Below are 27,137 nucleotides of genomic sequence, written 5' to 3'. Positions count from 1 at the left end.
ATAGGCTGCTCCAATACTCCATGCAATTTTCATTTGCATGGATATATGTATATGTAAAATGAATGTGTTTAAATTATTCATATATATTTGATAACTACATTAGCCTGTACAAAGTGTTCTGACCCAACTGTTGCAACTGCAAAACTGATGCAGTGATGTGAGGTGGGAAGCTATACAGTACCTTTGTAAAGTCTATGTTAACCCAAAAGCAATACATAATCTACGCAGAAAAGATACACTTTACTATATCTACCTCCATATCTCAAATAGTTGAATTGTTTTCCCCTAAGATTAGTATTGTATTGGCTTAAAAAATAAAATAAATAAATAAATTAGTCAGGTTTATGTACTACTGGAAATCTGTGTCAATGCAATTCAATTATATCCTTCCTAATTCTCCTTTCAGGAAGAAGTTTTGGTTCCTTCAAGGAATAAAGTGTTGGAATGTAGCACATTATGAAAAGTGTTATTAGGAATGGGGGTGGGAATAGAGAATTTATGGGTTGGATGAGTGACCCCCTTTTTAATTTATTTATTTTTTACTTGAGCGTCTGCCCCCAAAAATGTCTGTGCATGTCCGTGCTGTTGGGTATCATCAGTCATTTAAATTTAAGCAGTGTTGTTTATTCATCTTTGTCCTCAAACAGTGACAAATCAAGTATCAATACAGGGTGTCACCATGATATAAAACCTACTGTACTATTGCTCTGTTTTTTCCTATTTAATTCGCTCCAACTAAGAAGACTTCATTTAAGGAGCAATGGTTTTAGGGTTTTTACCATTTTAACTGTTTATACAGTGATAAAGAAAAAGGGCTGGAATTAGGTACTTTTTACCTAAATCTATATTTCCTGTTTTGTAGTTTTGCAGCTCAGACTGGGAAGAGCTTGGGACGTGCCATCAGAAAACTGACAGTGAGGAGGAGAAGTCCACTGCTGTGGAGTCATGTCTCAGTTCTCTGAGTAATCAGGAGGGTGACCAGCCAGCACTGACAGAGTGAGCGACAGATGATGTTTTATGCTCTTTAAATAAGTATGATTGTTTTTGAATGTGCCTGATATGTGTATATGAGTATGTGAGTTGATATTATCTGAACATATTAAACTTGATCACTGATTGTACTGAATTTAGCCCTCTAATGAGTTAATTGAAGGAAACAGTTCTATATTTTATCTTACATTATTTAGACAGTCGAACCAGGAGATAATTTGATAATGAACAGGTAAAAAGGGGGAAAAAATGGTTACAAAGATGCCAAAGTCTAAGTGTTACAATATGGTCCTCCAAGTCTGGCTTAACTAATCGGAATGTCTTTATTGAACAGGCTTTTAGAGGAAGCTGCAGAAGGACTGCATCTACTGTCAGACAAGCTGCCACCTCCAGGTAACATAACACATAGTGCTCACTTTCTTTATATTTACTATAAAGTCAGTCATCTTGTCATTTTGTAGTTTTCGTTTGTAAAGATGTTAACTGTGTGCTCAGTAGGGCTGTCAGTTTAAAAAAATATCTAGTTAGAATGAAGTAGAACTAACATGAAATGTATTCAGATTCAAACAATTATTCTGTCTATGGTATTTAATCCAAAATGCTTCCACACTACTTGTGAGATCATTTAGGGTGTTACGATTATCTGTTACAGCACAGCTCGCTGGTTTCCACCGCTTCGCTTTAACGAGGAAAACAACAATCATCTAGTTGTGTGATAGGGCGACAGAGCAAGAAGTTAGTATACTGCACAAAACAATATCTGAAGAAAAAGTTTTGTATTCGCCAATATCTTCCAGTATCAAGAATTTTAAACCTCTTTACTGAAGCCAAACTCCTCAGCTGTGTGACAGCCAATTTCAAGCAATTAGGTTTTGAAAATCTGCCTGCAGCAGCCTTGTATAAAAGCTGGCCTACTGTACTTCATAAATATGCACTCACCACTGGGAGGGATACTTTGCTCTAACTACTACTTAGCAAGTCTGCCTCCTGAAGTGATATTTCACTTTTGTAAAGAGCATTTCGTAGCACACCACCTCCACAGGAGTTCGGGAACAGTCACCCTCCATCGTTTGCTGCCCTAAGGAGCTGGAGTCACCACTGGCTTCCAACTTTTCTTCCACAGATCTCGATATTTAGAATTGCAAACAAGCAATTCTGCCTACTTGTTAAAAAGATGGTGTCAGTGGAGAAACCAGCACAGTTCATTGACCCTCATGAAATCCTACAGAGATATGTATGTTAAAAAAAGAAGAAGAAAGACAATGTCTAATGAATTCCTCTATGGTTTGTCCCATTTCTCCCCATCAGGTAAAGCCTTGTTGGATGTTCTGGTGTTGGGCTCTGCGGAACAGTCCCCTCCTATTAAAGACCTGCTGCCTCTCCTGGGAGCCCTCAAACACTTGTCCTGCTGGCATGCCGCTAAGATCACTGTCGTCACACAGCACACAACTGGGTGAGGAGACAAAAAATACACATGCTTACATCTAGGTAATGAGTTGCACAAAGGAAATGATGAAACAAATCTAATATGCATACACACCAACACGAGAACTGTGTTAATGGTACCTGTACATTTTTTACTTGGTTTGCTGTCACAATGTATGTATGCCAATACACACACACAGTATTATTAGTTAACCGTGATATGCCAAACATGAAAGGCTGATGATATATTGCAAGGATGGTTCAAAATCCAGGACATGCAGCATGTGAATTTGTTTTTAAAATGCTCCACTAGGGGGAGGTAGAAGAGTAAATATGAGCAGGTGTTGGCTTCAAGTGATGGATGAATAGTCTAAGCAACATTTCTACAGAAGCACTCATTTTAGAGGAAAATAACTCCATTAAATAATTAGTAATTTATTGCTGATGTACATGCCTAAATAAGATATTTAATATAAATCAGGACTTTTTATTCCTAATTTACAGGAATCAGGAATAAAAGTTCCCCTGTGCTGGTCATTGAGTGATCCATTTTTTCCCCCTGCCCAGGTGGCAGAAAGCAGCATCCTACCTGAGTGCCTGTCTGGTGGAGCCTACTGACCTACCCAGCTGTATCGACCATAAAGAAGTGTGGAGGGGCGGCCTGGTTATCAGAGAGAAGAAGGTAAGGACCTCAGAAATTGTGTGGGGGAGACGCAGTTCTTTTTACATAATTGATTTCAATTTGTCTTTATTAAGTGTAGAGAGATAGAGGAAAGGGGAAACATTAACTAACTTGAACCTATGAAATGTAGAGCAGGAGAACAGCTCAGCAGTATTAGGTTTTGTTGAAAAAGGCTGCGTAATGGTTACAGACACAGAGGAGAGGGTGTTGGCGACACAGGACTCTGGGGGGCCGAATAGCTCGACTTATTAGAGAGAGGAAGAGTAAGGATTTCGAAGACGGTTGTGTGTCTGTGAGTGTGTGCCATATGTGCATGCCTCTGCAGTATGACAAAGCTGTTTGTCAATAACAAGAAGTGTACGGGATGTGGGTGACGGCCGTTTTGCGCACCAAAAAGAAGAAAGTAGAGATTTATCTGTGAGTCGTATACAAAGACTTCTGTGAATCTGTACACACTCGAAGAACTGTAGATGTCATTGATGTGTGTGAGGTGTGATTGATGTCTGTGAGTACTGGCTGTTGAGAGAAAGTCTTATCAGGTCTGTGTGTATTCTGGATAAGTACTGTAGAGGGCATGAGAAAAAGCTGTGTCCTTTTGAACTTACCTGCTTGCTTGCCCAGAGATTTTTACTGTGAGCACTGTTCTCTGTAGTCTGGAGCGCACAGCTAGCTGGCCCCAGTGAGAGACAGCACAGAAAACAGTGTTTCCTTAAGAACCTTCTGTACCGGGGCTAATCATGGTTCAGAGACCTGATTTATGCCCCAATTTTTCTTTCTTTATCCCTTTCATATGGAATTTCTCATGCAGTGCACACAAGGCTATAAGGGACATTTTCACATATTTTATTTTAAATTGAGTGATTTTTTTTACTCCATGGGGGATACGTCTTTATCTGCTGCTGAATGAATCTAGAGGTATTACTGGAAGTCACTGAGGGGTCATGGGAAATAGCTCTGCCTTGCTGGCATTGCCCCGGCAGAGCCGACCCGAGCCGAGCCCCGCTCTGACTCGACCTCGCTCCCTGAGGAGTCGGCTGCAATTGATTATTGGCGAGGGCTTCGGAAAAGGACAAAGAGAACGCCTCTGAGCACTTTCTGTCTGTGTTTAAAGGACAGCGCTGTCGTTATTGAGGTGCAGGTGCAATGTCCTTTACTTTTTATGAATTTAAAGTGTAAAGGTACATTTATTTGAATGAATAATGGCTTTACCAACAGTATTCAATCTATTTCTGTCCACTAAATGGATGAAGGAAGTACCTATGATGTAATCTATGCCTTTTACGTGATATTTTACACCAGGCAAACACCTTTATCTACATTCTGTATGTTGGATGGGTGGGGGAGAGGGTTAGGCCACTTTAAAAGATCCTGTCCAGTTTCCACATCACGCTTACATAGATTTAAGCTGTTGAATGTAAAAACAAAACTCTGTACAAACTCTCCAGTCATTTTTGCCTTGAGGGGAACGTTAACAAACACGAGCATTCGGTCAAGATAAAATTACAAATCTGATAAAGTAGGTTGGAAACAAGTTTGTTGTGGAAGAATTGGACTGGCCTGCGAACCCTGACCTTAACCTTATCCACCACCTTTGGCATGAACTGGCATGCCACAGTAATGCTCTTGAGGGGAATTATTCCCCGCAGCCAGGCTCCAAAAACTTGTAAACAGTCTTCCCAGAAGTGTGGAGGCTATTATGTCAGCATGCTAATTCCCATTGTTTCCAACAAGATGGTAAACAATAAGATATTGTCCTTTGAGCGTGTAGTGTACTGTACTATTATTTCCAAGTAGCTTCACACTGCCTTTTAGTGTCGAATTGAATAGGCTGAGGTGAGTTGACAGCATTTTTTGTTGCTACTCTGGAGATTACCTCATGCCCACTTGTACTTCTTTCATATTAAGCGGAAACTCTGGCAGGTGCAGTAGTTTTCTGTCTCTGGACAGAATTTGCCAATTTTGTGCTATTCTTCCACATTCCTCTGGGGAGAGTCAGCAATCTGTTTTTCTGCACAGTTTCCCTTTATGTCTCATACTGTTGGTGTTTTTTTAAATCTGGCTGACATTGTCAGTTGCCATTTTCAGCTTGTGTCTGAAAATATACAACTGAGGTATCTTGAAACGGCTCAAAAATACATCTTATACTAAATAATGTGTTTTTCAAAGAAATGAGAGCGAATTGTAAGAACTACACAGCCTTGTTTTTTGCTTCTAATCTTTAATGTAACCAAAAATGTTTTAAAAGATTTAAGACTTTAGAGATTGCAAATGTTCTGATCTAGCATGTATTCCTTCTACTGAAGTAAAAACATTGGAACATGGAAAATTGGAGATAAGAAACAGTCATCGTTGAAGCAACTTATCAATGTTTCATATTTCAATTAATATTTCTGGAAGGTCATTTTGTTGCAGACATTTTATATTTTCTAGAGGAGGAGAAGTGGCTTACAACACCTTATGTAATTCTGTAGTAAAGTCCACGTACAGTTTTTAGTGCGGTCTTGCTTAGGTTGAACAAACATTTTAAGTAAAAGGCATTAAAAATAATCCTTGAGCTGAAAGATGCTAATTTTCTGTGGGTTCATCACTACAAGCAACCTCCTTTCACATTATACATAATCCTTTGATCCATTGTTGATGTAGAAATAATGAAAAAATTAATTAATGATTTGAAAGTGCAGAATGTTGTTTTTTTGTATATAATATTCATAGTTATGTTTTATTACTGTATCAATTACTTGTAACAAATAAAATCTGATTTTCAAAACTCTCAAACACTTATATCAGTATCCACTTCAAAGATGTAGTATCAGTCACTCTATAATCTGAAGTTATCCCAATCAACTGCTCAACTATGTCATGCTTGACAAATATTTTCTCCAGTCATCTCTGCTCTGCTCTGTCTACTGAGCTCTGAGTACGCTGAGGCAGGCATGCAGCTTCTCCTTCAATAAAGTGACCTTTTCTAAGTTGCTGCCTTCAGAAGTGAGTGGGCTCCGGCAGTCAGTCAGTAAAAGCTTCACAGTTGGAGAGCGGTGGAACAAAGAAAAATTCCCAAAGGAACAAAAGTCTGTCTGAGAACAACCACCACCACTTTATAGCCGTGTTATACGTAGCATAACAACTAATATGTGTGAGCATGTGCACGTGTACCATTAACTATAAAGCCATGTGACAAAGTAAGCTATGACTATTCTTGTGACTAAGTTTGAGAGCAAACACTTAAAACTGCATGATATACTGATACATCATAGCAATCTGTGAGGACAAACAGTATGTGTATCTCTGTTGTGTTAGTACATCTAATTTCCAACTATTTTGAGAGATTATGTATACTTTAAAGGCCCAGTGTGAAGGTTTTAGTGACATTGCAACTCCCCTGCTTCACCCTCCTTTGCAAAGGAAAAACTACTGTGGCTGCGAAAAAACAAGAACGCCCCTATTTAGAGCCGGTGTTTGGAGCCGGAAGACAACGTCAGTAGATATAGGCAGCCCATTTTAGGGTAAAAAAAACATAACGATTCATTAAGGTGATTTTACACTAATGAAAACATACCTATGAATATTATATTCAATGTCTGCCAATAGAGCCTCCTAAATATTACACACTGAATCTTAACTCAAAAGAATAAAATCACTTTCTACTATGTGACCTGTGTGTGTGTGTGTTTGCCTCAGTATGTGTCGGAGCTCCGTTTCGATGGCTTTTCTCTGCGCTGTCCAGTGCAACAGAAGACAGGGTCCAGTCTTTTGCGCGCTCCCTACATGACTACAGACCACAAACTACAGTCTGAGGTGAGTCCTGAGTTCTTCACTACCTCTCGCATTTTTAATTTCCAATCTTACGATCTTAATTTGTCTTGTTAACCTTTCACATTGAAATGAGAATATGATCATCTTTTGTGTGTGAAGTGTGGGAAGTCTAGTTTGATAACTAAATTGGCATTTTGTTCCCATTTCCCCTGTTCATTCAGCCATTGAAATGTGTTTAATGTGTGCTCAGTAGCGAATGACATATAGGTCTCACCAACATCATTTATAGTCAACACAGAAGTGTCAGTTTAGAGACATTACATGTAAACAACTTTTTTTGTTTGTTTTCAAGAAAACTCCACAGGGTACCTTTTTTTTTTTTATTTTATCATTTTTCACAAAGATCATAGAAATATGGTGATTATTTCTCTACGTTCACTTACACCAACCCTTATAGCTGCTTCCATCTCATCCACACTTTTTCATGGGTGTAACTTATTAGCGATCTATAGTATGTAGGAAGAAGATTTCCCCACTCTTTCTCCCTCACTAATCACTAAACAAACTGAGGACTCTGGCAGCGATTCAGAGGTCTGGGACCAGGCTATGTCATAGCTACATCTCATTTAACTAAACACCTACGCCAGCTACATTTATTGTTTTTTTTATCTCCAGACAATTGCATTTTGATTTCAAAGGCTGTCCTTTTTTTTCTTTCGTCTCTGACAAAGATTTGTTCTCCAACATGCCAGCAACCCCACAGTAGCAAGCAGAGTTTTCTGCCAGAGTGCTGTGGGGAAACCTTGTTTAGAGAAATGTATGTTTTTTTCATTTTGGCAGCTTGAAAGAAGACTATGATGAAATTATGTCTTTACGTCCATGTTCCTCCAAACTTCAGGGGAGGTTTTGATTGACACTATGTTGAGTAGATAATGACTGAATTTTCATTTAGGAGAGATCTGTTCCTTTAATGCCTGTTTTACCCACATCATACCTACTAGCTAAAGAGTTGAATGAACACACAGTTAGGGGTGTGTGATATGACCAAAATCTCATATACTGGGGCAAGCTGGTGTGTGTGCAGACCCGAGCTGAGCGAGCTTTCAGCCCACTGTGATATCTCCATCCACACAATGTCTAGCCTCGGTTAATGTCCATCTATCAACACTATTGACAGTAAGTGACTCATATGACCTCATGTCAAAACTACACCTTTAAGCTTAGCTTAATCTTATTCTTTCAAAAACAGAAACATTGTCAGACAATGTCTGTGTTTACAATACAATTTTAAAAAAATTTAATTTCAGTTTAACCCTCTGATTTCAGAACTCTTAAATAGTGTGGCATGTTACTACAAGAGTCATTCAAATATGTTGGTCTTAATAAAGACCATACAGTTATATCTTTTTAAACAGATGTAAATCTTAAATATGCAACTACTGTATCACTTCATTTTATAATAAAATTGCAAATTGTTTTCTTGATTAATTTGATGAATCGTTTAGTTTTAGAAAAGAATGAATAACAGTCCCTGTTTGACGTCTTGACATGTCTAAAAGAAGAAAAAACTGCATCTACACTACCAGTCAGAAGTTTGGACACGCCTTCTCATTTAATGGTTTTTCTTTGACTATGAACTATGAACTATGAATGAACACATATGGAATTATGTAGTAAAACAAAAAAAAAGTGAAAATTAACTGCTATACTCCTAAATATGTTTCATATTTAGATTCCTTCAAAAGTAGCCAAACCCAATTCAGGTGATCTTACATTCATGAAGCTCAAAATTTGGAGAGAAAGGCCAGGGTTTGCAGCGCTTGTCAACAAAGCAAAGGGTGGCTTCCTTGGAAGAAAATCTAAAAATATAAAAACAATGTTTTGGAGTTAATTTCAACACCTTTTTTTTTGTTTTACCTAAAATTATCAATATGTGGTTCCTCTCCATAGTTTGAAATGCCTTAGTGGAGAATCTACCAAATGTAAATAGTCATGAAAAATAAGAAAAAAACGATTAAAATGGAGAGTGTTTGTCCAAACCTTTTGAATGTAAAGTGGTAAAATAATAAATAGTACTCCATATGAGACTAGGTCTTTTGTAACAGTTGGTATAGTACAGTTCTGTAATGAGTTTTATTATGTAGATGAATATCTAAAACAATGGAACTGCACAAGAGCTGTGCCCAGGAAGTTGGGGCCTGATGTAGGATCTAGAGCACACATACACATGCATACAGAGCATTAATAACATTAACATTAAAGACAACATTGAAAGCATGTCTCTCTCATGTCTCTCTCATGTCTGCACATTAAAGAAATACTGAAAATAATCTCTTTAGGCGAGAGCAGTGATACGGCGTCTGTTTTATATTGTTTAATATGTGTATTGTGTTCATTTTAAGTAGTGTTTTCTATTGTGAGTTTGGGTCTGGCAGCAGATAATATGTGTCTGTGTTGATGTGTGTGCTCATTATTCAGTTAACACAGCAGAGCACCATAGTTAAGGTGTGTGTATTTTGGAATGCTACTCATTTACATATGAGTGTGAAACTGTCTGTGCCTGTGTGTGTGTGTGTGTATCTGTGCGCGTGTCTGTACAGAGAAGCAGATGGCAGTGATTGTCTTGGCACACAATTTAAAAAAACAAAACTCTGAGGACAACAAAACTATCACATCTCCACACTGCTGTGGTAACTGACTGCAAAATGACTTGCACTCACAGACACATACAATCTAAACTGTTTTCAGACAAAAACTATTAGGCCTCCTCACTGTCAGGAGTAACTGTTGTGTAATTACTAACACACACACACACATGCTCTGCCTCAGCAGGCAGGGAGGCCACACTGAACTGTGTGTGTTCAGTGTGAGATCTACTGTGCATTAGGAATAATCTGCAGCAAGTATTATAGTAAGTATAGGTCAGCTTATATCGCACACTTGTGATAACATTGTCAACTACAAGGATAAAATGTTCAACCATGGTATATTTAATTTTATGTTGTGATATCAATGTGATTCATAATTTTGAGGAAGTCCAATGAAGTTTATAGGCAAAATATTGTGATTATATTCTGTGTTTATAGCTAATGTAGTGCATGCTAATACTTGTCATATCATGGTACGTTATCCCATTGATGCAGTGATAAGGCAGTATTGCCATAACACAGTTACACACACAGCAACTTATTGATTTTCAGCACTTAGACCCACAATAGCCAACAATGGTCTAATACAACCAGATATACTGACAGACTAGGTAATTCCTTGTTAGGAGTACAGGTCTTTATTGTACAATGATGCTACCAGTTATAAGGCTGTTTCTTTAAAGGGCAAGTGAAAAAGTGAAAGGGAAAAATAGACAGCAATTTTACAAAAATCTCCTAAAAAGCTATTTGTACATCTATTGTACGCATTTTCAAAGCATACGATATGGAGGAAAATCCTTTGACTCATGTCACAGTCAGCTGTTTAACTTAACTTCATTTTGCTGTGGGCAGAAAAACTTTTTTATTAATAGTAAATGTTCTCCTTCATGCACAGATCCAGCTGCCCTGCAGCATATTCAAATGTTGACATTTAGTCTCTTGGAGTGTCCTTTTTAAAAAGCGCCTCAACCCTGTTTGTCAAGGGAGGGAAACAGCTTCACATTGCACTTTCTTTTGGGTATTCTGGCCACAAGATTCAAACACTTCCCCCCCTCTCCTAAGCACTTAAACCTGCAGTTAAAGTCATGCATCAGTCTGTCACCGCTGGAAACATCCTCCTATTTTTCTCAGCGACCTCTCAACACCTACTTGCTGATGCCTAATGTGTTGAGGCAACACAAAAGACATTATGTTTCACCCTTACCTCTGCCTTTTTACAAATAAACACGGGCTGTGTAAGTAATTCTACAGCGTAACACAATGTTACTGACGTGTATCTGAGCATAGAAATATACATGTAAGATTGCTGTTGCATTTGTGATAACAGAGCCAGTGTTGATCAGTGAAGTGCCTTCACAGCAGCCTGTTATATCTGGATGACTGTTATACTATGTAACACAACAATGAACTGCTAATGTACAGGTCTTACTGTTCAGCAGTGCACAGCTATTCACAGGCAAAGTACAATACATGGGACAAGATTACAGCAATTTATAGACGAGAAATAAATAAGGATAATGTATTTCTCTTGCAAAGGAAAAACAGAACATACCACAGCAATCAGGATGAAGTCAGTTTTGCAGCACGTTGACAAATGAATCACCCAGAGTCATGTTCAAACAGTTCAAACATAAAAAAAAAGATTTTAATCACAGGCACATGCAATTTTAAACCCATTTCAAGTAATGAGGACAGTTAAGGTCTTAATGATCTGTTTGGGTCACCGCATTAATCTGTCTCTTCATTCGTTTGGACAGTGGAGGTAGAAACTTTCCCAACTTGCTAGTGAAACTGGGAGTTTAATCGGGGATCATTAAAATCTTCGTCTACTCTTAATCTATAGGAGTCAGAAATAGGTCGGCACACTCTTCGCTCTGGATCAATAAATTATGAGATTGAGATTTCAGGCTTTCCTTGGTATTCTTGTAATTGTCCGTATATGCAAATGACCTTTTTACATGTGACAAATGATTAATATATTATTGATTTTCTCACAACATAATGAGCTCATTAGAGAAGTAGGATAACTGCAGACTGTGGAAGTGGAAGCCTTTTTATAAATGTGAGCTACAGTGTCTTAAGTACCTGATTGTTTTCTGACAGAAAACAAAAGATATTCTGTGTGTGAAAAAACATAGTGGAATGACTTTACCTTACATTTAGCTTAGAAACAAATATTTTTAGTGCATCACAGAGAGGCTCAACATTTCTCTGTTCTTTAGTTTGGAATCCATCTAGTTTAACTGTTTCTTGTGGGGGATACAATGGGCAAACTGAGTCTTCAGCCATAGTGAGAAGATTTTGAAATGACTGGAATGATGCGGCCTCCTATCCCCCAATGGCAATTTAAAAGAAATCAGAAAATTTTGATTCACAATTTCCCAATAATGAAAACTCACCATGATGAACTTATCTGTTTTTTATAATGATGTTGATAACTCTGTTGTTGTTTTTTCTACTTATTTTGTTTCTGTCCTTATTTCATTCATTCATATTTTTTTCTGTCTCACCTCCCTCTGTTCTGTGTTTGCAGGTCTTCCATTACTACGCACCAGTTTTAGATTTGGTTCAACTGGTTGATCTATCAGGACTGCCCAAGTTTCTGATGTCCGGAACCCAGTTTGAACTGTATCCTCATTTATGAAGAGTGTGTTTGTTTCTGGGGAACCAAAGTAATATCATGTCTGTCTGCCTTCATCTACACTGAAATGGACCCACTTGTCTCAAACAGCTAGACTGTATTTTCAAACTTCAGTATATTAACATGTATTATCTAGATGCAAATTGATTCTTTATCCATACATATATAGTTTTTAATATGGTTGAGATTAGTTGATTAAATACAGGATATATAATGCAGATTCTACTGTTTTTACTGCAGCCCCCTAAAAATTTTCCTGTCTCAAAAAAGAATCTACTCCTCAACATTTCATTGTTCCTTCACCACCAACAAACAGAAATCTGTCTGGGAAATCAATGAAAGCTAAACTTCTGTTGGACCAGCTGAGATCACTGCGTGGAAAGGTATTGGCCCCTAAGCTGTGCTCTTATATGTACAAATATTGGAATAGGTCATATGCCATAAAAGTATATAACGTACATAAGTAAGTTAGTTGCATTATAACTTAGATTTTTGCTTGACGAGGAAATTAATTTAACTACTTTAGTCTCCAGTCAAATGTAAATAGGATGTACAGCAGAAGATGCATATAAGATTCAGCTTCTGTGTGATTCATGGGACTGAGGCTCTGTTGTTTGCACTGTATGTTTATGTGTATGTACTGTGTTTCTATCCGAAGGTTGGAGCATTGTTCAGCCTCTCCTGTATAATCACCCCCATCATCCAGCCTGCAGCCAGCCAACTCAGCTCCCAGCGCTGGAGAGAGTCTATAGCTAGGAGACCAAAGTCCTTACCTGGTAAGACTTGTTCAAGTACTTTTTATTAACTCATTAAATGGATGACTGTTACAGAGAGGAGCTGTAGCACCTCCTGTTGGGAAATAAATTGGTGACTAGGACTACACTGATAAAGATAATACAGCCCTCCACTGGGGAAGCAGACTCAGAAGTAGGACTGAATCAATTTGGAAAACACCACTGGAACAATCCGAAAAAATATTAAAGAGACAAGATAGAACTTATGTAACCATATACTTGAGGAAATTGGATTCCTGCAGCAAATAGTAAAGAATAAGAATTGGACAGCAAGGATTAGATATACAATGGACTTGACCAATTGTTTTTATGTATGATATATGAAGTGGAAATAATCTAATTTAAAAATAATCTAAAATGCTAATATAATTTTTTATTGCATACTTTGAGTGCAGCAAATATAGAACAAGTTTTATTTATATTAATTATAACCACAGATGTAATCTCTCTCCCTCTGTCTGTACCCTGTAGTGCCTGATGTAGAGGTGAAAGGTGAGAGTGCTCACTACTTCCTGTTGGTCCAGGGCTCAGAGGATGTTGGGTGTGGAACATGCAGGGTCAGGATGTTGCACTCAGACAGTCAAATCAATGGAGCAGCTGCCATGGCAACCGTCTCTGGGTTGCTGAGAGAGAAGTCTCTGTCATCCTCAGGTATATTATGTTGTCATGTTGTTAGAGGTGTGTGTGTGTGTGTGTGTGTATTTCTATGTGTTTGTCACTTTGAATGTTTCAGTGTCACTTTAATGTGTTTAAACCCCTGAGTTGCAGCATCTTTGCATCATTAAACATTAGTAGAATTAGTTATTAGTAGTTACTGTTTGCAATGGGTATCCATGGATGTACTCTAACTATCACGGGATTGCTTTGCTACTGATGAAAACTTAAAAAACTTAAACCGTGGTGATTTTCAGGCAAGTTCTGGAGTTTTAAAGAGCATATTTTTTTTCTACTTCATTTAAGTGATTTATAGACGTTTATTTGCAATGGAGATTTTTGCTAGTATATCATACAAACCAAGAACATCCACACACACACACACACACACAAACACATACATCAAATTTCCACAATCTCTGTCAAACATACATGCACACACACGGGGGAAAGTTTTTGTTTTCTGATATTTTCTTGATTTTTAGCATTTTTTTCTTATTTGTTTTTTTTTTCTACTTAATGCTTTGGCAATATTGTCTTTGTTACACTCATGTAAAAAAAAAAAACAAAGGAATTGAATTGATAATGATATCCTCTGAAAGTGTGTTGAAATTAAGGGTTTTAATGTGCTGTGTGTCACAGCCACTGCTACAGCGCCAGCTGCTGACCATGTTGGTGAGCGGGCCAAATCAGTGGTCCAAACTAAAAAAATTTTTTTTTTAAAAATTACTACAATAACACCTGACCCCTCACCTAATACAGTACCTTTGCCTCCTGTCTCTCCCTCAGTGCTCCCTCTGGAAGAGCAAATTGAAAAACTTGTAATCAAGTTTAAAGAGCCCTAATTTGTTTTCTGCCATATTGTAAAAAGAAGCCCTTCAAGTGCCCCATATTTCTTAAAGTGGCTCCTCAGCTTGATTAAAGTAGAAGCCCTTCTGGCTTCGTTGACAGAATTTGAGGGGTTGTCATCCTTGATCAGGCTAACCTGTATTACAAAAATGGGGATGCGTGTCTCTATTTTGCTGCCTCCTCCTTCATTGTTTCTCCTCCCTTCCCCCCTCCTCACTTACAGCACTAAGAAGTTGTGGATATTCTGTTAAAGTTTTCCTCACATTTGTCACAGAAATAAAAACAATTAAAGAAGAAGGGAGCGAGAAAGGCTACTGAAGGGACAGATGGATTGACAAAGAGGGAAGGAAGCAGGAAAGGCGATAGGGAGGAATGGAGTGAATGTATATGCAGATGAGATAAGAACTGGCTGGTTAGGGCTGACTAGAAGGACATACATATGAATCTCACACTGTTGTATTTTTTTGTTCCCTGAACCTAAAGCTCCTATCCTGATAGAAGTCCTTCATTGTTCTTGGGCTCTATATGACATTCAAGAGACCTGTGGTGTTTCCTCCTGAGAGTTACTGCTGTTGTTAACATTTTATGCAACCTTCTGCAGACATTTAGGAAATACTATTAAATGCAGAGCAGGACTGTAAAAGGTGCCCTAACCGCTGCAATGACACAGCTTGAGCACAGCACAGTTTTCATAAAAAAGGCTTAAAATGCACACCTGAGGGTTATTGCACCTGAACAATATAACGAAATACTCAGTACACCTTTGTGTCTTGTACTAACATAAGGCTTCTGTGTGGGTCTCTAGTCTCTCTTTGTAGCAAAGGGATCACACATTTCAGTCATCAAGCATTTGTTTACTGCAAAATATTGGAGCAGCAATCTTGGTTTCATCTTTTTGTTATTGTATACTAATTCAGTGGTTTACCATCATTTTATCATATGATGCATTGTTTACTTGTCAGCTCTTGTAATGTGTTGCATAATGTCAGTGAGTTGTGAGTAAATCCACCCCAAAATTATATTATTTCCTCTCTCTCAAATTTTTTTGAGACTTGAAGACGTAAAAGTAGCAATTTCTTTACAAGTAACAAGCAAAGAGGTGAGAAAAGTCATACAAATTACACTATTTTGTCTATTTTTCCTGCCCTGTCAATCATCATATGACCCCTGAGGTTTATCTTTTGACCCCTTAGAGGCGTCCTGACCCCCAGTGTGGGAAACGGTATACTAATCCATGGAATAAATTTTAGATAAGAGTATTTGTAGGAGGAAAAGTTGAGAAGGTCATAGAATCTTCAGTTTCGTTGACCATGTTAAAGCAATGAATCCAAAAATAATAATTTTCAAACTTTTACCCCTTTTACTTTTCAGAGTAGGTCAAAATCGAAGCTGCAAAGAAATTCTGACATTTCTCTGTTATTATAGGTCAAGTTCCAAAAACACTGGACTGTTACCAACCCTCATAATGCCACTCAACAGGCAGGGAGGGTCTAAGGACAGACACCACTAAGTCCCCAGATCCTTAGTTTTTAATACTTAAAGTAATTAACTTTTTTGTGTAAAATCGTTTGAGTGGCTTTGATCCCACCAGAGGAATATCCAAATGTTCTATGAGTTCCACTCCAAGCAAAACACAATTGATGTTTGCAAATCATCTAATCAGGCTCTTTTTTTTTTTCATTCACTCCTTTGACCAGGAGGCGCTGTAGGCAACATCCTCTATCCCCTGCCCTGTCTCCAAGGAGACAGCTTGCTGAAGAGAGAGAGGAAGGTGACCCAGGTCCAGACACTGTTACTCAAAGAATACCTCAGTAAGTATTACATATAAGAAGCTCCGCAAATGGAAAACACATCTCAGACTATATATAAAAAGTAAGTGTTGAGCATTATGTAGATTTCTGTATAAAATGTTTGCACACAGATTTCATCACCATTTCTGCTGTGGTTTAGTGCTACCATTGTGCTTTTACTAATTGCTTGTATGCTAATGCATGAAATCCAAGGCGAGCCCTCAGAACAGCTCATTGAGCTCACTAATATATGTCAATCAAAATATTATTCCCCAAAGCAAGATTAATAAGCCATCTCTCACAGAGATGTAGAGGAGAGAAGGGATTTGATGATGATTTCATCTTGACTTCTAGAAAGGAACATGCACATATAAACATGGTTGACCCTGCACTCATGCCAAGGATGTGTTGGCCTCATGTTGCTAACCCTTGTCTGACCCTTAAGATGGCTGCTGGCTCATACCCATCTTAAATTAGTCCTTTTCACCATCTCATCATCTTCATGTTATCCACACTGACACTACTACTCTGGCCTGATATTAAATCACACACTGTATCATTTGCAATGTCATGGATGGGAGAACACATATCGTTTGCTTCATTTGCTTGCATCTCTTCAAAAACATGTACTAAAAACTAAAATACTTATTAATTAATATTTAATTGATTAATATTCAACTGTTCAGTCAATCTGCAAAAAACAAACTATTTTGATAGTTTATTATTATAATTTAATATTTTTTGGTTTTGTCATTTTGACTGGATAAATTTGAATATATCATCTTGGGCAATTGCTATGAGCATTTTTCCCTATTTTCCCACATTTTATAGACAAAAACAATCAGTTAATCAGATTAATCAATAATGAAAATCGTCTTTAGTTGCAGCTTGCACAACCTTTATAATGTAAAACATTATTTGTATGTGATAATGTAGTAATTAAAAAATACTTTCTTCAAAACCAGTAAAACCAAACCATCAGTGTCCACTTTATTCATTCACCTGCCAGAAAAAATCCCCCAGTGTTGACTAATATAAATTCAATTGAGAGCATATGTCAGTCTTTAACATATGTATTCATACCAGAGACAAAGCCAAATGGACACGAGAGACGTATCAACTGTCTGGGCCACTCGGAGCTTCCTGAACTGTCGTCAGTTTGAACTCTCGGCTCTCTCCAGCCCTCAGCGCAGACTAGTGCATAGAAAGACTCTGTTGAAATATCATTATTTTACAGACACGCATAATGTCCCCTTGGCAGGCGAAGATAGTGAAACACCAGTGGAGTGGAGCCAGATTAAAGGAAGTGGAGTGAAATTCAACAGACTTGAGGAAAAGCAATAGGGCTGTTCTTTGAAAAGGCCGTGAGCAGAATGAAGAGCCCTGACAGACCACAGGACTTAATGAAATTCAACGCAATATATTCTGACTTGGCATTAAAGTGGGAAAAGGCATGTCCTTATAAGTTGCGAAAGTTAGAACTACTGTTGGAAGTTTTGATTATGTGAAATGTGTGTGTGCGCACTATGGGTCTATCTGTTGTCTTATAGGTTGTAATCAGTCCGTGTGATAAGTATGCAAGCCGATGCATGCGCGTGCCAACAACTTCATTAATCATTCTTCTCAGTTTCAATTTCACTGGATATCTAACTCTCCACCATTTCTAATGTAATATGAAACTTGTTTTAATTATCCCATCACAACCGTGTTATTATTTTTAATAAATGTTAACATTTCTCAAGAATTTTGCATATCAAGTAAAACTCACAAAGCAGTGCAGTTTGACAGATACATCAAATACATTTAAGCTCAATCATGGACTTTTGTTTCTTAATTAACCAATACTATAAAAATGTCCTTTTATCATTTCACTTGCCCCTCTTTACCTCTTCTTGTCCAGAAAGTTTAAGAGTGTTTGCTGTTCCATTGAAAAAGCTAAGCCTACATAAGATTTTAATGTGAAAATACAACTGCTTCTTTAGAACTGGGTCACCCACTGTAGCTACACTAGAGAAGACCCACGTCTGCCCTAATTGATGCAAGAGATTCTCCCTGTTTCTTCACATAGAATTTTTGAGTTTGAAGTAGTCACTAGTGAGGAATTTTCTCTACACACAAGAAGCAGCAAATTGAAACTTAGCAGTCAAGTGTAGAGTAGTGAGTGAGTTAGTATTATTATACCAACAATAAATAGAATAAAATTAATCAAATTACTCTGTGAGAGTTTCAGGGTGTTTGTTTTGGTTGGTTTATTGCCCAGCCATATGCATTGCTGTTATTTGGGACTACTAATTACCTGGTGTTGCTTTAAAATTAAACTAATAAAGGAATACATTCTAACAAGAACACAGAAGCCAAAATCATCCACCAGCTTTACCAAGGTTACCACTGAGCCAAAAACTAAATTTGAAATGTTCCCAAAATGAAAACTAACCTCTGTTTTTGTTTGTGTGTCCAGGACAGAAAGAAGAAGCATCGGCTTCAACTTCAATACCTGTCAATGACCTGAAGGTCATTCTAAATCTAGCCAGGGAGCAATATCTGAAGATGATTGACTCCACTCTACCCTCTACTGCTATCTCTCTGACAGTCGAGAAGGAGAGCATGGCCGCCAAGAACTCAGGTAAGAAGAGACAGAAAACAAGCCAACAGTATTTTCACATCTGTTGAAAGCTACAGTAGATACATACACAGTGGGAATGAGTCATTGCTTTTGGTGCCTTTTGAGCATTGGAAATCGTTATATTATTAGGCTAAATGTTTCAGGGAAAATTTAAATTAAGTAACTCATATCAAACCCGACTCAGGAATTAAAATGAAATGACGATAAACTGACTCTCCTACTGTCTCTGACTGTAATATAAATTATGATGATATTGAACGGGGCTGAGTACAATCCAATAACTGATATCCAATAAAGGGGGTTTGTCGGTCGGCAAAAGACTTCCATGAAGGCTGCTCTCATGTATCCTCGCTCATAGCTCCTTGGAGCAAAAATTAAGCGCTTTGGGATGAAGTGCAGGATGGTAGACCAGAACAGCTTCTAGTTCGACCGAGGAGCAAGGAATTGTCAAATAAGAGACTTGGGATGTACCCCAAGTGGGAAACATTGTTGCCATTAGAATTTCCTGATCCCAACTCAGAATAACAGTTAGGACGCTGACATGAAAAGTTTGGACCGTTTTTGGACCACGTGACAGATTAAAGGAAGCCCTGAGTATAATACTGGGGACCTAATAATAGTTATGCATATGTAATGCTCATTGTAATCAAATGATCATGTTAACTTGTCTTAGATTATTCAGCAAATCTAAAGATATACCCAGAATGGACAGTACAACAAATATCACAAGGACACTGATGTCTGTTCATCCATTTACCAACACACGGTTTGCCTGTGAATTGTTACACAGCAGTGAATGAGTATTCACTTCACGCACGTTCACAGGATGATAGTTTTAGGAAACAATGCCAGCTAATAACGCGCAAATAAATCACAAGCAATAAAACAAGTCCCAGCCTGCAGCTAGAGCTCAATGTGCATAGTGAGGGTGGCGCTGATTTTAAAAAATGTAGCTGTGGGGCTAATAGACCTGCATGTCGAGCAGTTTTCCTGTCACAAATGCTGTGACATTATTTGCCAATTATTTTTTAGAGTGTCTGCACAACTTTGTCTGTCATAATGGTTATTGTCTAATTCTAATGTATAGACTGGAATAGACCAACACCACTATCAGCAAAAGTAGCACTAATCTAAAACCATAACCACATAATGCCTTTGTGTGTATCCTCCCGATTTCATGTTCATGTGTTTAGCTCTCCAGGACCTCACATAAAGCATAGGCTTGAATTTCAGAAGAACTGAGCCAGTAAGCTTCAAACGCAGAGGTGATGATCAGTGTAAACATGTAAAAACATACATTCTAAAGTGCTAATCAAGTTATTTTTTCCCATTGCCCTTGCCCACCCTCTGCTCTGGAATATGGAACAGCAATAAACTACTCCTGCGTTCCCTCAGGAATGTCTTTTGCATTTTTGTATTTGCATCGCCTGAAGGTGTAAATGACTCTGTGTGGGCTGTCAAACTGCTGGCAGTCTCTTCGTATAACACACTTAACCACCTCAGGCCATTGCTGTGCATGCAACACCCTCATATCATTGGTGAACCTGCTGTATATAGCTTTGTCACATTTTTGTCTTCCTTGATCTAACATACAATCTTCCTGTCCAGTGGGGATGTTTTGGGGATTTTATCCGTTCAGGTTTCTGTCTGCCAAGAGTTCAGTGTGTTGACATGGCTCAAGTGAATGTAGTGATAACTCTTGCAATCCATCATACAGTATATTGTGCCTATGTTACCTACGCCACGTAGCGGGCAGTTTCTCCACTGTTCTGTAATATAATGCCACCTTGCGGATGATTCCTGACAAAGCTTTCCTTTAATCAAAGGGAACGACAACTCTGACCAGCTAAGCCTTGTTGTTGTTGTAGGTTTTCAGACCGTTTCCAACCTGCAATCTGACTGGCCCGAGAGGAGCGTCCTCCACAACTTAGAGAACCTGCAGAGGAGGCGACAGAAGAGGAGGTAAATGAGATTTAAATAGACACGTGAAAACTCTGAGTTCTTAATATACTGTATTTAATTAATGTAATTATGTGTGTCTTTAGATTTGGTCTGCTAGGTCCAGGCTCCAGTGACAGTCTGCTGGGTCCTAAAGACAGTCAAAAGGGCTCCACTGCTTTATTGGACGCCAAAGAACTTCTAAAACACTTCACATCTGATGGCCTGCCTGTTGGAGAGCTACAACCACTGGCTATCAATAGAGGGTAGGTTCAGTCATGTTTTCTCGCTCCATGCTGAGTCTTACTTTAATATGAAACTTTAGATATCACCTATTGGCCAAAGTGAGCACTTACTGAAGCTTATGTGTGCATATACTGTAACTAGGCCATCACACAGGCATACACATACACGTATGTCAACGGTATCTGTGTTGGTGTAGGATTATTCTGAAGGACAGTTAATGAGGCCATAATGTGGATTTGATTATGATCACTAGCCTGCTACAGAGAGCTTACAACCTTTCTAGAAAAAAATATGGAGTTGGGTTGAACTCAACGTTATTCTGGAGCAGAGCAGTCATCAGTTAGCGCTAATAAGTCTGTCAGGCCAAACTGTGTGTGTGTTTTAATTAGTTTTAATTTGTGTTTGTGGTTTAATGAAGAGACAGATATATTTTCTTTGACAAACTGTTTACTTGTTTCTCCTCCCTCTCTTTTCCCCACCCCTCCTCTCTCGTTCGTCTCGTTCTCTTTCTATTCAGTAATAATGTGTTTCAGTTGTCACCAGACCTCTCTCCCAGGAGAGTCAGCCAGATGCCCTTCAACAAAGCATCAGCCTCACATTACCATGGCATAGAGTAAGTTTCTATAAAGTATACAGCATCTATTCAGCTACAGTAGCTGCTGTAATACAGTGCAGGCAGCTGTGGAAAATGTATTATGCTCAGTAAAAGCTCTGGCAGTAACCAGACACATCAGTTAATGAATTCTTTATTTATTATTATTATTACAGTTTTAAATTTTTAATCTGTTTTATTTGTTCATCAAGGTTCTGTCTGGACAACTTACGGTCTTTGGACCGGGACCAGGCCTTTGTAAAACTCCAGTCCCGTCTGATTCGCTACGAGACCCAAACCACCTGCTCGAAGGAGCCTTGTGCTCTCCCCTTCGCCCTCAGCCCCGCCCCCTCCCCTGCAGTAATGTCAGAACCAGGAAGTGTGCCTGACGGGGAGACTCTGCAGAACGCTGATGTAGCAAGGCTTAAGCGCAGGTCGTGGGACACGGACGTCATTGGAGGTCATCCTCGCAAGAGGTATGATGATGGTGTGCGTTGCTCCCGGTCAGCAACAAGAAAGTATATGAATGGATGGATACATTGATGGGTGGATGTTGTGGGTGGGGTATGTGGAAGGTCATGTGGTTAAGTGTTAGTAATGTTTATCGTGTTTGTGTGTTTGTCTGAATCATCTAGGCTGGTGAAGTCAGAGAGCAGTGACTCCCTCTGTTCTCAGAGCAGTGGCAGCAGTGGGACACACCCTGCCATTAGGTCTCTACGACAACAGCCGAGCAGATCCCAATCCACCTCCTCGTCCAATAGTCCTGCTTCTTCTTCAGCAGCAAGACGGACATCCTCAGGTACACTACTCTTAAATGGGAAGGGACTAGTGATCCTGCTTTACAGTAGATACTTCATTTCAATAATGTGATCAGTGTTGTTATCTGTGCGTGGTATTAATGATAGGACTATCTTAGAAACATCTCTCTCAGTTTGTTCTAGTTAAGCGTACAGGTGCTAGAACTTCAAAACTGGCAAATGTGCACACCATTGCTTAGAACGTTTAGTCAATTTATCAGATTAATTGTATGGGGACAAACTCATCATAGGTGAACTACTAGTAAGACTAAATCAAATTACACACAGAGCAGCAAATATGCATAACCAACAGTCGTATAGTCATACATTAGTGTTGACGTGGAATTGTGCAGAATGAAAAAAAAAAAAGGACCATTGTGTAGGATTTAGTGGCGTCTAGCACTGAAGTTGCAGATTGTAACCAACTAACTAGCGACAGTGTTTAGTTTGTTCTTTCAATTCTTATTTTCAGGTGAGTATACACTAATGAAAGTAAGTAAGATAGAAGAACTCGATTTGACAACCATGGCACAGGACAAGCCTTTCTGTGCCCATGAATTCATGACTTAACCTTTGTGTATGTAGTGAGAACAAGAAGGCCTGACGAGACGCTACGAACACAATTGATCCGTAAACTGTTCCTCAACATTTATATCCATAACCAATTTTAATCATCATATATAATAAACTGTATTTTTATAGTATACTTTATATTTTATTATTAAATACATTTATTCTTCTGAAATGAGATTATAGCATCAAAAAGCTACCAATTATGCTATCCAGTTATCACTTACAGATCATCTCATATTGGAAAGGATTTGCAAATTATGTTCTCCTTATTTCTGTATAATTTCAATACCTCTTTTGGAAAATATTTTACTCACAATTTCAATACCTGTTAAAACATTTGAAATGTAACAAATAAATGAATTCAGGCTCTAGTTTTTGTTTTTTTAAACTTCTTTTAATTCTCATTCTATTCAGACGTGCTAAGGATTTGTTCTGCCATGGTGGCAATGTCTTATTGTTCCTTTTTCTTCATATCACTACCCAGGTTTGGTGACTCTTCCCTCTGCTGACAAACCTAAACCTCAACAGCAGAAGACACATCATGAACAAACAGAGGACAAAACAGCCAAAGAGTCACGCTCACAGAAACACAACAGGGTGAGTATTTGTGTGTGTGTGTGTCTCATTTTGAAAGGGATGAAAACCTTATGTAATTGTTATCATCAAGTTATGCTTCAAGAATACGTGCAGCTTCCCCTCTTGAAAGAGATTGATGCACCTACCCAAAAGTTTTTAAATGGATTCCACTCAAGGACCAAATAGCTTTTTTCTCCTTTTATTTTGATAGTTCAGTTAAATAGTTCCATTAGTTTCATTAATCATTAGGCGAAAAACCTTTTGAATAGAAAAAGAAAACAGAAAAATAAAAATATATATGCATAAATGAAAAATATATTTTGCTAATCAGCGCTTGTTTACTTCTGCTCCGCTCTAACTAAATAATAAAAAAGAAACGTTGGAAGCAAGTGCTCATCAGTCAAGGTCAAGCTCGTTTCACACAAGTTCACAAGGAGAATGAGGAACACACAGTATCAATAGGAATAATAGGAAAACTATGGCTTATTACAACTGTTGTTTTATTTTAATAGCCTTGGCCCTTTGTTTGTTATGATTAGGAATGGTAATAGGTCATTGTCATGCTGTTTCATCATTGTAAATATATCATCATCATCATCATCATCTTTCCTCAAAAACCACAATTAGACCTGAAATATAGTGAAAGAAACTCACACTGTTTGGATTTCAAACCTAATAAACTGTAAATTGAACAATGTATTGCACTGTTGTACTGTTGGACTCGACATTAGATACACTTACAGAGCATAAACAACCAGAGAAGGAACATAAAGTGCATGTTTTTGACGCAGTACGTTTCCTCCTTGTTATTCATGTAAAATGCATGCGCCCACACACTTAACGTTACATTTCTGGGGCGCCTTGGTGGCTCCCCCGGTGGAGCTTGCGCCCCACATGTGAGGGCTGAGTCCTTGCTGATTGTTCCGTTTCTGCACCCATCAGTGCTCCAGTAGGTCACCAAACTAATGTTAGCATTGCCTCAGTATCCAGAGCTAAACAGATAAGGAGCCTGGTTTGCTGGCCTGCTGTGGTCACTCTGCCTCTGTTTGATGGGTAAAGAGGCAAAAACAAAATAAAACTGCTAATGAAGGCAGGAGCATTGTGTTTTGTTCACAGTGTCATCTGAAAACAAATGTAATGGCAGTAGTTTAAATTACTTCACCACAGTAATATAGTAAAACTGCACTGGCACACTCATCATGACATACTTTAAGCACATTTTTAGTGATTGTGCGACAACTAAACAAGATCTCAGCTACTTTGGTGAGAGAAACGTTACCAAAACCGATAGATGAGATGACCGGTGCCAGTTCCTGTAATATTTACCTGTTTAGCAATGAATTTAACAGTGGCAGACAGACACACAGCAAAACACTTTTGCAGTCTTTCTACTACAGATGAGAGTTGTACGACAGCTCCAGCAAAGATAAATGTTTTTACGTTTTGCGTGTGATCTCTGTGTGGGCTGCATGATAATGTCATGGCAGAATCACTTTAACAACTATACCATTATCAGATCGCCTGCTGCCTGCCTCCACAGACACACACGCACACTATTCGCTCTCTCCTTAGCGTATTGGTACAGTGTGCGCAATGACAGAAACATACGTGGATACCTGCACACACACATACTCCCACACCTACACGCCGTTTTGCTCTGTCCCACGTACAGCTCACAATCTGCATGCCGACCTTGACTTGTTCTGATTTGTGATTACTATGCAAACAGGCTTATCATCCAAACCCAAGTATAGGAAAGAACAGTTGGTCCTATTCAGAAATAATGATAGCAGTTTATTTGGGACAGAGATTAAAAGCTGCCTTTCTACTCCTCATGAGACTGAGTGGCACAGATGATTCCTCACAATAATTGATGGTGTTTCTTCAGCACAGTTGCTGTGACAAGATTAAAGGCAGATCTATTTATTTCAGGAATGTCTTGTCCCCGTCGACGCTACCAGTAAAATATTTGTATGTTTGTACATTGCAAGTTCACACTGCAAACGTAGAGGCGTGCTGTTCTGTGCGAGGACATCCCCCAAAGTCAAGACACTTTGACATCCCTTCCTTTTTAAAAAGAGAGAGGTGCTAAAATTAGTCTCTCTGAACCACGTTAGTGTCGGGTGCTTGGGGAGTAAACAAAACTACATTTAATGTTTTCACGATTGTGCTAACATGGAATTGTTTGTGTGTCTTTTGTGTCCTCAGATGCTGCTGGATGTAGTAGCTAAAACACTGAAACAGCACGGGATCACTGCCGAGCATGAGTGCTCTGAGGCCTGCAGCAAAAGGCTGTTTGATATCTCAAAATTCTATCTCAAGGTTAGTCTTTTTCTCTGCCCGCACACAGTCAGCACTGTCCTCTCTTTATTTATTTTCTATGCTTCCATGCATCCAGGCCTTGTACTGCAAATTTTGACCATATGTTGTGTTTGTTAATAGTCGCAACAAATTAGCACAATAATAGGAACAAGACCATTTGTCTGTTTTGCAATTTTTGCCAATATCTCGCCTTGTAAATTGTAATCAGGTGTTTTTGTTTGATGGAATATAAACACTGAGGAAAAATGGCCTAACTTGCCAGCAGTGGTGAAAGAAGTACTCACGTCCTTTAGTTAAGTGAAAGTAGCAGTACAACAATGTAAAAGTACTGCTGAAGAAACAATATAATAAAACGCACAAATCACTTCGTAAACCAATTTGCCTCTGTTTTTCTGAATTAACGGGATGCCTCTCCGCAAATCCTAGCACCGGCCTCCAGCTGGACAGCCTAGAACAGGGTGTCGGCCATGGGCACGAACCACCCCGACCTCCCTCCCTACCTGCCTCTGGTTCTCATGGCTGGAGACCCAGTGTTAGGGGCATTGGGTCAGGGTTAGAGGGCTGAGAGTCCTATTGGCCCACTGGAACATGCTAGAGACTGGTTGTAGGATTTGGGTTAGGGTCGTGCTGGTTGACATGTTGACAACATCCAGCCTTTAAAAAGAAGGGTTTAGAAGCCTTCTTTTAGCCTGAGGAAAAAAAATCACAAAAAGAAAAAGGAGATTTTGTTTGCGCGCACTTATTCTTCAAGACCATGCTTTACTCTTTGATGCTGCTGTCTCCAACACCCAGGTCAATCACCTACAGATAACGAGAATAATCATCTTTAGCAGTTCAGGTCGGCCGAGCAACTAAGACTAACGGGTGGGAGAATCACTTGGTGTTTTTTGGGGTTGGCGTTACCTTTTTGGACGTTGCTGGCTGGGCCTGCCCTTCTTTCATCTCTCATGGAGACCCCCGGGACTGTCTCAGCATTCCTGCGGGATCACGCAGGACAGAAAGAGGCAGATTCACTCACATCTGACACTATAATAAAAAGTATACTCACGTGCGACTTTTACGTCATACGCAAAACCAAACAGTGCAACACCTTTTGCATTGGGGACGCAGCCGATTTTAAGGTTAAGAACAGGAGCGGAGAAAAAAGGTGTACAGTGTGTAAGCGATGTGTGAGCAGGTCAGCAGAGGTTAAGCATTACGCAGAAAACAGTGGTGCGCGCCCCCCAGACCACCCAACCAGCCCC

The 27,137-nt window shown here is 38.9% G+C and overlaps 1 protein-coding gene across 1 annotated transcript in view; it reads left to right on the top strand.

Moving 5' to 3' along the window:
- The window catches only part of mtbp (MDM2 binding protein), a gene marked incomplete at its 3' end in the record, with an annotated part of 27,161 nt that extends 1,268 nt beyond the window's left edge, over positions 1-25,893 (top strand). The window contains 18 exon segments of the mRNA XM_035672360.1: positions 863-996; positions 1,325-1,383; positions 2,299-2,443; positions 2,983-3,097; positions 6,776-6,892; positions 12,032-12,126; positions 12,456-12,522; positions 12,798-12,915; positions 13,405-13,584; positions 16,134-16,247; positions 18,685-18,849; positions 20,718-20,811; positions 20,895-21,053; positions 21,551-21,646; positions 21,838-22,101; positions 22,261-22,424; positions 23,480-23,592; positions 25,780-25,893. Of these exon segments, the coding sequence (XP_035528253.1) occupies positions 863-996; positions 1,325-1,383; positions 2,299-2,443; positions 2,983-3,097; positions 6,776-6,892; positions 12,032-12,126; positions 12,456-12,522; positions 12,798-12,915; positions 13,405-13,584; positions 16,134-16,247; positions 18,685-18,849; positions 20,718-20,811; positions 20,895-21,053; positions 21,551-21,646; positions 21,838-22,101; positions 22,261-22,424; positions 23,480-23,592; positions 25,780-25,893 (2,313 nt within the window).
- Between the last annotated feature and the right edge of the window lie 1,244 nt (positions 25,894-27,137).

Source organism: Morone saxatilis, unplaced genomic scaffold (genome assembly GCF_004916995.1).
Source record: "Morone saxatilis isolate NCDOM2014 unplaced genomic scaffold, NCSU_SB_2.0 Contig24, whole genome shotgun sequence".
NCBI lineage: Eukaryota > Metazoa > Chordata > Actinopteri > Moronidae > Morone > Morone saxatilis.
The sequence above is the reverse complement of the archived record's forward strand: the minus strand, read 5'-3'. Positions and strand labels throughout refer to the sequence as shown.